The sequence below is a fragment of the Geotrypetes seraphini genome, chromosome 3 (assembly GCF_902459505.1).
Source record: "Geotrypetes seraphini chromosome 3, aGeoSer1.1, whole genome shotgun sequence".
NCBI classification, from domain to species: Eukaryota; Metazoa; Chordata; class Amphibia; order Gymnophiona; family Dermophiidae; genus Geotrypetes; species Geotrypetes seraphini.
The window spans coordinates 183,549,604-183,561,053 of NC_047086.1; the positions used below are offsets into that span (position 1 = coordinate 183,549,604).

At 39.9% G+C, this 11,450-nt stretch overlaps 1 protein-coding gene across 1 annotated transcript; it reads right to left on the minus strand.

The window, feature by feature from the left end:
* Nucleotides 1-10,265: 10,265 nt before the first annotated feature.
* On the minus strand, nucleotides 10,266-11,210 carry LOC117357218 (olfactory receptor 1019-like). The gene has a single exon (XM_033937589.1). The coding sequence runs from the start codon at nucleotides 11,208-11,210 to the stop codon at nucleotides 10,266-10,268; it is 945 nt and encodes a 314-aa protein (XP_033793480.1).
* Between the last annotated feature and the right edge of the window lie 240 nt (nucleotides 11,211-11,450).

Genomic DNA, 11,450 nt, shown 5'->3' on the forward strand with positions numbered 1-11,450 from the left:
GGGTGGATTCAAGGTAGATTATGTTGCAGTAATCCAGTGACCTAAGGATTAATGATTGTACTAATAGTCTGAATGATGTGAAGTCGAAGTAGGGTTTTAGTGTGCATAGTTTCCATAGAAGGTTGAAGCATTTTTTGATTAAGATATTGGTGTGGCCTTCGAATGTTAGTTGTTACCATGTCATGTCTTCTTTGCTACATTACACTAAGAAATTAGAACACCTCCAAACATGAACTCGAAGATTTCATCTTCCAAAATTCTCTAAACTCAACACATAACTTGCTCCTCGGAGACATTAATCTACACCTAGAAGACCACACCTCAAAACAAGTCAAAGGTTTAATCTCATACCTCAACGCTCTATCCTTCCAAATCCTTAACCCCCAACCCACGCACGAAAAAGGCCACCAACTTGATATTACAGCATACACAACCCAATGCTCCCACATATCAGATATCCATATCTCCAACGGTGCCTGGCACCCCACCCTCTGGTCAGACCATTACAAATATACCTTCAATATCAATTGGGCACAAAGCAACAACAAACCCGAACCCTACAAAACCACCTTCAAAACTCGCCAAAAAATCAAACCCACCACATTCTGGGACAAAATTGACCCCGCAATAGGCTCTACAGATCCTAAAGAATTCATATGCCATTGGCTTACCTTAAGCGAAACAACACTGAACGAACTAGCGTCATTAAAACCAAAAAACAGAATTTGCAGGCCATCCGACAAATGGTTCGACACCGAACTTCTACAACTAAAAAGGCAATGCAGACATCTCGAAAGAGCCTGGCAAAAACAGAACCAAGAACAAACCAAAGTCGCTTGGAGAAGCCTAATCAAACAATACAAGTTCAAACTTAAAGAAAAACGGAAAGCCTACTATTCTAATCTAGTTGGCACCGAAGCCCCTGACACAAAAATGCTCTTCAACCTAGTAAAGAACCTCACTGACACCAAGCCTCTCTTAGCCACTCAAGGAAACCACCCACAAACAGCCTTCCAACTAGCTGACCACTACAAAAGCAAGATCACCACAATCAGATCCACCTTCAATAACTCACCAACCCACCTCGACGAGATAATAACAAAACCTACTATAGAAGAAGCCACAGCGGCCGACGGGACCTGGACCAACTTCCCACTAGTTCAATGGTCTGATATGGACTGTCTCTACAAAAAATACAGCAAAGCATCATGCGACCTGAATAAATGCCCCTCATATCTCCTAACAAACGCTACCACTAAATTCAGAGCCAACCTCATGCAATGGATTCAAACCACACTCACGGAAGGCCAATTCCCACTTGAACTAGGTGAGATTATAATCACCCCACTACTGAAAGATCTCAAAGGCCCAATAGATACCCCCTCCAACTATAGACCCATTGCCTCAATCCCTCTATACGTTAAATTAATAGAAGGTCTAGTAGCACAATACCTCACCAACTACCTAGAAGACCATAACATATTTCACCCATCTCAATCAGGATTCAGAACCAGCTATAGTACAGAGACATTATTAGCAACACTACTAGACACAGCCCGACAGCACCTCAGCAAAGGAAGAAGGATGTTGCTAATTCAACTCGGTCTCTCTGCTGCATTCGACCTGGTAGACCACACCATACTACTTCAGATACTAGATGCCATATGGATCCCAGGAGGGGTATACAACTGGTTCCAAGGATTCCTAAAAACAAGAACGTACAGAGTCAAGTCAAACGACCATAATTCAGACCCCTGGTCTAACCCCTGTGGAGTCCCCTGTGGAGTCACCCATGCTCTTCAACCTCTTCCTATCTACCCTAGGCACCATTCTAGATACCCTAAATGTAACATCTTTCAGCTATGCACATGATATAACCATACTCCTCCCCTTCGACACCCAAGACCTCACCTCGTTAGGCAACCTAAAAACAACACTGGAAGCAGTGGAAGAATGGATGTTAAACCACAAACTGAAGCTGAACTCTGACAAAATAAAATTTCTACTACTTGAAAAGGACAAAACACCATCCATAACAGAATTAGAAATAAACATCACCAAATACCCCTCTCTCAAAATCCTTGGAGTGTCGATAGATAGATGCTGCTCAATGCAGGTCCAAATCAACAAAGTTACTCAAAAAGCATTTTTCACCATGCCCAGCCACTTCAAGAGGGGTTCAGGGGCTGGAGGGAGTGGGCATCACTCCTGCTGGGATACTTTATGGGGGGTTGGGAAGTTCTGGGGGTTCCACTAGGAGGGAGTGGGCATCTCTCCTGCTGACTGACTTCAAAAGGGGTATTCATGGGATTCCGGTAGGAGATAGTGGACATCCCTCCTGCTGGCCGACTTTGAAGGGGGGGGGGGATTTTCTAGTTGCAGCCACTAAGTTGATCATGGTAGAGGATTCCCTTGCCACGATCAGCTCAGTGGCTGCATCTATTGGAAATGTAGGCCAGCATTTTGCTGGCCTACATTTCAGGCAATTTGTGACCTTAGGGCAGCTTAAGCATATCCAAGGTCACTGGGGCAAAACCATGCTCATGCCTAGCCTTGGGTGAGCTTAAGTGTCCCAATGCATCTCTCTGAACTGCAATAGATGCCTACAGCGTAGGTGGCCTGCCTCTGGTTTTAATTTTTGTAAAAACATGTGTCCCAATTGGCTGCTAGACAGTGGTAGGATGCTACCACTGCCTACAATTAGGATGCCCGTTAATAGAATCTGCCCCGACTGTACAACTGAGAAAGAGGCATGGCCATGAAAGGGGTATGGGCGGGTCAAGGGTATTCATTAAAGATGCACGCACTATTATAGAGTTTGAGGGATCTCTACCTAATTTATTTATTTATTTATTTTTTTAATTCTTTATTTAAATTTTTAAAATAAACAACAATTGTGCTTAACAGGCAACATACGATATTAATACATCCAATATTTCTATTAGTAATCTTAATAAGTCAAAAAGGTAATACAGAGTTATCGATAAAGGATGTTGCCCAACAGCCTTTGGTTTATCTTTAGAAGCACCTTGCTGGCGTGAGTGATCAAGGCAATTGTTCTATAGTTGGTACACTTCTTGCTATTGCCTGTCTTCAGCAGTGGGATAAAAACTAATCTTTTCTAGTCCTTTGGCCATGTGCAGGTCCTCCAGATCTTCTGGCATAGTGTTTGCAGTGTGGCTCTTGGGACTGGTTTGAGCAGCTCTGAAGGGATTCCATCAATGCCAGGTGCTTTGTTATTTGGCAGCTGCCTCTGCACCCAATTCACTTCACTTTCCAATAGGTCTAGTTCTGCTTCCTTTTGACCCCCAAGCTCTTCAGGGTAGTCAGTTCTGGTGCTAATGTATAATTTCTCTGTATAATCCATCTCTGCTTGATGTCTTGCTGGTTGTTAATTTCATTCTCATCACAGTCTTTAATAGTTGATTATCATGCTGAGAAAGGATTGGCTTCTTTGAGGTTCATCATTGAGCATTCAGGAAGTTGTTCTTGTCTTTCCTGGATGCTCATTGGAAATCAGTATTGAGTTACTTCGCCTCATTCAACCTGCCCTTAGCCTATGCCTCTCTCCTCTTTTTAGTGATTTGGAGGGTGGTTTCAGTTAATAATAATAATAAAGGTTGTTCACCTGAAGCATCTTTAATGCCTACTGTTTTTCCACCTACTCCATTGTTGCTTTTTCAGATTGACATTTGGGGTCTGATTCTATAATCAGCATCTAAAGGTTAGGCACTGATTAGTGCAACACTGAGTATGATTCTATAAAAGTTATATGACCATTACAGAATTATGCCTAGCACTGCCTAAGCATGCTTAGGTGTTGCTAGGCATCCTAACTTTAGGTGAACCCTATTTATTCTAGGGCTTCTTCACATAAATACCTGTGCCTGTTAGGCACCTAAGGGTGCCTAATTCATAAAAAGGCACCTACATTGAAAACACAACCATTGTTTGACCCCCCTAACCATACCCACTTTTAGTGTATGTGCTTTGGGCTAGGCAACTAATTTTTATAGAATTGTGTTTTCCAAGATGGACCCTAGCATCTGGTAACTGATTTGAGTTATTCTTACCATTGTGCATCACTTTGCATTTGTCCACATTAAATTTATCTGCCATTTGGACACCAAGTCTTCAAATTTCCTAAGATCTGCCTGCAATCTTTCACAATCTACATGCATTTTGACATCTCTGAACAGTTTAGTGTCATCTGCAAATTTAATCACCTCACTCATTCCAATTTCCCGATAATTTATAAATAAGTTAAATAGCACCAAATCCCAGTTCAAATCTCTGTGGTACTCCATTATTTATCCTCCTCCACTGAGAAAAAAGCAATTTAACCCTATCCTCTGTTTTCTATCTGATAACCAATTCCTAAACCACAATGAACATTGCCTCCTATTCCATGACTCTTTAATATTCTCAGGAGTCTCTCATGAGAAATTTTGTCAAAAGCTTTATGAAAATCTAGATACGTTACATCAACTGGCTTACCTTTATCCACATGTTTATTCATACCTTCAAAGAAGTCAAGCCTTAGAAAAGAATTGTTCCCTCATCTGATTATACCTTTGAATCTGCTAGCTTTGAATCTGCTAGTCTAAATACAGCTTAGCTGGAGCACAATATTATCCTTCACAAAGAGTGAAATACACTCCTGGCTTCTCCTATCTCTGGGATGTGCTGGTAGAGTGTGGACTTTGTAGAAGACAAAAATCCTTAAGATCAACTGAACTGTGAGTTTATTTATTTCTTTGTTTTATATTTTGTATTTAAAGAAGTTTTGGAGACACACAAGAATGGAAACTCGATCCAAGATGACTGCAGGGACGGTTAGCTGAGCGTCCTGGCTGAGACTTTCGGGCGATTAAAAGATTTACCTGCTCCTTTAACGAACTTTTTCTTTGCTTTAAAATGCCAAAACGAAGGGGCCGAAGCGCCGCTGCAGCCTCGCGGCGTCCAGACCCCATCAGAGTCGGCTGTATCGACGAACTTCTTCGCCGGATGCAGGTGGTATCCGTAGCGGCGTCGGCTCACCCGATGGAGGCACTTGGAGGCGAGCTGAAGGCGATCTCCCCGGGACTAGAAATCTCCCTTAGCCCCCACGCCAGAGCACCTCCCCCACTACCTCGGACTGCCAGCTCCCCACAAGAGGAGGAGTTACTGGAAGGCGGTGAGCTCCCCTCCTGTGAGGCCAGAGAGGGGAGCTTGGATTTAGAGCAGGACTCCTGTTTGGAGAGCCCTGTGGTATCTGAGGATATCATCAACAATAGCGTTCAGGAGGGACACCTACAAGAGGCAAGGTCAGTTGAATTGTGTAAAACTGTGCCTAAAAAATATACCACAATAGATAAGCCCCAAGAAATAACCCTAGAAGCAATTTGGGATCTAGTGGCAGATCTGGCTAATTCTATCAAGCCTCAACTGTGCCAAGTTGAACAAAAATTAAAAACCCATGATACAAATATAACAAATATACAGACTGATATGCAAGAATTAAAAAATTCAAACACGGTCACCAAACAGCTAACAGAAACATTAATGCGAGACAACACAAACTTGAGAAGGAAATTGGAAGCATTGGATAATATTTCTCGCAATAATAATCTTAGACTAATTAACTTTCCTAGAGTGGCAACAATACCTCCGCGAGATATGTTGAAATGATATATGGTAGAGATATTGGGAATTTCAGAAGAACTGCTGCCACCGTTTACCCAGATCTATTATTTGCCTATACGAAGGGAAGAAGGACAACATTCAAAATTACAGGAATTACCAATGGATCAAAAGTCATTAGACATTTCAAAAATTTTGGAACAGTCGGACAGGGAAACCGTGACACCAGCAAATTTACTTCTCACAGTTGCCTTGGCACCAGATAAACAATGGTTATTAAGACTTTTCTTTAAAAATAAATTAAAAGAATTCTTGGGACATAAAATACAAATGTTTCCTGACCTGGCACGAAAAACCCAAAAACGACGTCGAGAATTTCTGATCCTAAAACCGGGAGTTATTGCGCTTGGAGCTTCTTTCTTTCTAAGACACCCATGTAAATGTGTGATAATATATCAAAAGCAAAAATACGTTTTCTTTGACCCTACACAACTGATTACCTTCTTGTCGGCTGCGCGCCTGAATGTAGGGACATCATGAGAGCTCATTGAATTAATTTGGATATTTTTCAGCTGACTGGATTTCCTGAATTTCCTGGTTTTTTTTTTTCTTTTTCTTTTCTTATATTAATGCTCGCTGTTATTACTTCTTGGATCCATGATTTGTGGACTTGAGCTGGAGTTAAGCTATTTTTCTTTTTGATAGTGTTAAATATAACAAAATTTTGTATTTTGTATTCTTTAGATAACTCTATCTTTCTGTACAAGTGGATACTTGATATTTTTATGGAAAATGTGATAAATAAATAATTAAAAAAAAAAAAAAAAAAAAGTTTTGTTTAAGGAACCACAGAGTCCAGTCTAATAATATTATAGACCAGGGGTGTCCAATGTCGGTCCTCGAGGACCGCAGTACAGTCGGGTTTTCAGGATTTCCCCAATGAATATGCATTGAAAGCAGTGCATGCAAATAGATCTCATGCATATTCATTGGGGAAATCCTGAAAACCCAACTGGACTGCGGCCCTCGAGGACCGACATTGGACACCCCTGTTATAGACTATGGATTCAATGAGCTTAAGATGCTAACAATCCTCGGATTCAAAGTGAGAGGTCAAGACAGAGTAAGGGCTCCTTTTATCAAGGTATGCTACGGGGGTTAGCGCGTAGGACATTTCATCACGCGCTAACCCCCGTGGCACACCAAAAAACTAACGCCTCGTCAATGGAGGCGTTAGCGACTAGCACGGCAGGCGGTTGAACGCATGGTATTCCGCATGTTAACCGCCTACCGCAGCTTGATAAAAGGAGCCCTAAGTCTCTCATATACACTGAAATCAAAATCTTAAGGGTAGGCTTGTATGGCTCACTTTGATTTATTTTCTGTCTTCATTATTCTCTGTTTTGGAATCCCAGATTTGTGGATTTTAATAATCCCATTGCTAATGTTTAATTTATGAGGAATTTTGTTTTCTTTGTGTATCAGGTTTACCTTAAATTTGGAGATCCATTTTTGTACACATCTTTTTTCTTGGTTTATTGTGCAGATGTTGCAAAAAATAAAAAAATATATATTTTTAAAAGTGTTCTAAACCTTTGATCATACTGCATAAGTGCCCAGTTACTGTGCAAGGATGTTCCTAGCATGTTCCCATAGAGTCACCAAACAAAAAAGTATTTACTTTGTGGTAGAGTATAACTTAGAATACCATTATAACTGTGACCCCCCCCACCACCCCATCCCTTCCCCCCCACACCCCCGAAAATAACTCTGCTAAAGAGTGGAGGGCATGGGGTTTTTCAGGGAGTCACTGAGTTGTGTGAGAGTATGGATGGTAAAGAGCAGTGGGTGGAGCTGGAAGTCCCTGTGCCTGAGTTGGAGGGGTGACGTATAAAAGGGGAGGAAGGAGTGAATTCAAGGCTTTTGGCTAACCTGATCTACCACCAGAGCCTTAAGATTGAGGAGGAGATCAAGGTTTTGGTTATCCTGATTCTCCAACCAATTCCAAGTTCAGATGCTTGTGGGTAGAAAGCCTAAAAAAATGTTTGCAGCAGAGCAGACACCAGATAGGAGAAAGAGGGAGCCTAGTAGGTTCACCAAAAAGAGGAGAAAAAGACTATTTTTCAGAAGTGATTGCCAGGAGAGGACAGAGAGTATGAATGCCTGAAAGGACAGTAACATCTGTCTTTGTTGGACCAAACTAGATTGCATACTCAAAGATGTAAATAGTTCTGCATTGATTCTTCAATCAAGTTCGATTAAAAGTTCCAGTTATCAATTGCATCCTGGTCTCAACTTGATTTCTTGGCAAGTAATTAAGTGAAGGACTGAATGAGTGTGATTGAAGCCTGGGACTGTGATCCATTGGCCTACTGGAGTAAGTTCGGCTCTGGCCTACACCCAGCTTGGGGAGCTTTAAGAGCTGTGCTTTACTAAAGAAAATATATATATTTTTTGTGAGGCCTAGTTGTGAGTGCCTGACACAGTGAACTGGCTGGAGTCCACTGACTGGCCGCGAGGTGGAACCAGGTTTACATAAATATGAGGGGTCTTCAAAAAGTCTCATCACTTTCATATTTTCATGGGAAATGGTTGGGGTGGGAGAAATGGTACGAGAAAGTGTCTTAGAATGTCATGTGACTAGTCAGTCAGGTAAAATAGGGTGATTATGTGGAAAATTGATGTAATTTGCTTTTGAGATATTTAGTAAAGTGTGTTTAAAAGGTTTTAGCACTTTTATTTTTTTAAAGATCCCTCGTACAGATGTGAATATAGTGCCTCAATATTACTTTTCTATTAATACCAATAGTACAGTAAAGACACATATAAAATTATATTTTTGAATATAAGGGTGTGTGATGTTATAAATAGAGCTGTAAAGATTTGTGGGAAATTTGAATTCTACGGTTTTGAATTAAATAGTACTAGTAGTAATTTTTTTAATTATTTTATTAATGTAGTGAATATATATATCTTCAAAATCATATGGAAGTAATTGTATAACAAATGACAGGTGAAAAATGTGTAGATATTGCACAACTCTATCTAAACTACACTCTTAGAAATGCCTCTATAGTTCACACAGAGAGGCATTTTCAAAAAGACTTCCAAGTCAGAATAGGGATTTTCACATCAGAACATCCCAAATGGACATCCACCTTGCATATAGTTTTGAACAGGAAATACATGAGATGGATGCCTGTGTGCTGGAAACATTCAGCACGAGCAGCCATTTTAAAAACTGGTACGGCCAAATAAGAAATGGGAAAACAAGGAACGTGGACATCAGTATGGCAGAATTAGAAAATGGCCACATAGCTGTTCATGAAGAGCACAGGAATAGTTCAGTGGTTCATGATGTGGACTATAAGTGAATCAGGTTCAAGTTCTACTTTAACTTTTTTTTTTTTTTTTTACATTGTAAGTCCTCCAGCAACAGACAATTACCTAATTTACCTGAATGTATACCACTTCATTCATCTTCAGGCTTGGAGGTGGCTTATATACCCTCTTTTAAAAAACCACAGAAGCGGATTTTAGCACAGGCCAGCACGCTGAATGCTTTGCATTGTCCCTGATACTCATAGGAATTCTATGAATGTCAGGAGTAGCACAGAACATACAGGGTGCCAGCCTGCATGAAAAACGCTTTTGCGTTTTTATAAAAGAGGGGGGAAGGATACTTAGGTAAAACAATTGACCAATATTCAAAATGCACTTGCCTGTTTGAGTGATGATATTCAATATTTAAGTAGCTGGGTTAGCAAAAACTACATCACAGTCCTATCTTTATACGCTAACCCTTGGCCACTTAAGTGGTGAATATTGATTTAAGTGGCTATGTATTAGCTAGTTTAAAAATAACCAGCTATTCAAAGCTAAAGCCTGCACATGTTCTAGCTTTGAATATCTGGGAATAATGCCTTAAGTGTGAGCAAAATGCTCACTGCTGCCAGCTGAATATTGACCCCCCTATGTATTTTTCTGTTTCTGGAAGGTGCACAATTAAAAAAAATATATATATATATATATAAAAGGGGGCTACATTCTATTGCATTGATCAATAGGCTACTCTTCAGATCTATATGCTGCACTATTCAGAATGCATATAATACCTGAAGTTGTCACAGAGCCTGGTACTCTTTTCCACTTTAGAGGAGTAGGAGGGGAACAGCAAGCACTGAGGGATTATACAGTGGCCACTGTTCATTCAGAGCACTTTTTTATGCCCTAGACGTGATTAAAACACATAACAGGACATCCTATTTGGATGTCTCTTTCCCTTGTGTAATCACAGTTGGATATCCTGATTTTGGACCATCCCTAGTCCCACCCAAACCACACCCACAACTTGCTCCCTTGTTATTTGGATATATAACAGTGTTAGATGTCCAAATCATGCCTTTGTAAAATCAAGATTGGACATTTCAATCACATGGACACCCATTTCAGCATTTTGGGATATCAATATGCTTTGAAAATAAGCACCGTACTATATTTGCATAGTTGCATGGAAGTATTCGCCAGCACAATTTTATAAACCATTTTTCATGGGTAAAGTTATTTATGCATGGAAAAACTTTATAAATTTGCTTCCTATGTCAAAAGGAAGGTTATTATTCCCCCAAACACAAAATAAAATGCTAAGTGAAATCTATACAGTTGTTTCTACTTACAAGTTTAGTCAGAGCTTTTTTCACGTCTACATTTCTTAGGCTATACACAATGGGGTTTAACATTGGAATTAGAGCTGTATATAACAAGGAAAACAGTTTGTCTTGGTTTGGTGAATACATTGAAGGTGGTCTCATGTAAATACACAACAGAGTCCCATAGAATAGAATGACGACTGTGAGATGGGAGGAACAGGTGGAGAAGGCTTTGCACCTCCCTCTTGCAGAATGGATTTTCAGGATAGTGGAGATGATATAGATGTAAGATATCAGAGTTAATGCAGTAGGAGTAACTGCCAGAAACACCCCTTCAGGAAATAACACAATTTCTATTGTGTGCAAATCACTGCAAGAGAGTTTAATGAGTGCTTCAAAATCACAGAAGAAATGGTTAATTTCATTGCCCTCACAGAAAGATAACTGAGATGTCAAAACTGTATGAGGTATAATGTCCAGAAAGCCAAGTATCCAAAATGCAGATGCCAGAAGGACACAGGATCTCCGATTCATGATGAGCACATAGCGTAAAGGATTGCAGATTGCAACATAACGATCAAAGGCCATGGCACTAAGAAGGAAAATTTCTGTACTAATGAAAGACAAGAACAAGTAGAGTTGAGTTATACATAAAGAAAAAGAAATCAGTGTCTCCTTCTTCCTAAGGCTGTGCAGCAGTGTACAAAGAGTGACAGAGGTGTTACAGATATCTAGAAAGGACAAATTACAGAGGAAGAAATACATGGGCTTTTGCAAGTGATGGTCAGCACAAACTAACATTATAAACATCAAGTTTCCCAGTACAGAGATCAGAAAGACTGGGAAAACTGTTACAGAGATAAGAAGCTGCAGGTGAGGATGGTCAGAGAATCCCAGGAGAATAAATTCTGCAACTGAGGTATTGTTTTCCTTTCCCATTCGTTTAGTGTTCTTATTCTATTGAGATTAAGGAATAAAAAATATTCATAATTACTTAATAGATAATGAGCTATCAATAGCAATAAATCATTTAAACATTCTGTACATGTTCCTGAAAATAAACTACAATACTAAACAACATTAAATCCCACTTACAGTTGAAGGATCATTCTATAGTTGTCATTTCATATTTACCATATTTCAAGTTTCTTTATTTTTGATATACTGTTTATCATACAG

Bases quoted from the DNA above. Each gene is read 5' to 3' on its own strand.
- LOC117357218 (XM_033937589.1), bottom strand. From the start codon at position 11,210: ATGGGAAAGGAAAACAATACCTCAGTTGCAGAATTTATTCTCCTGGGA.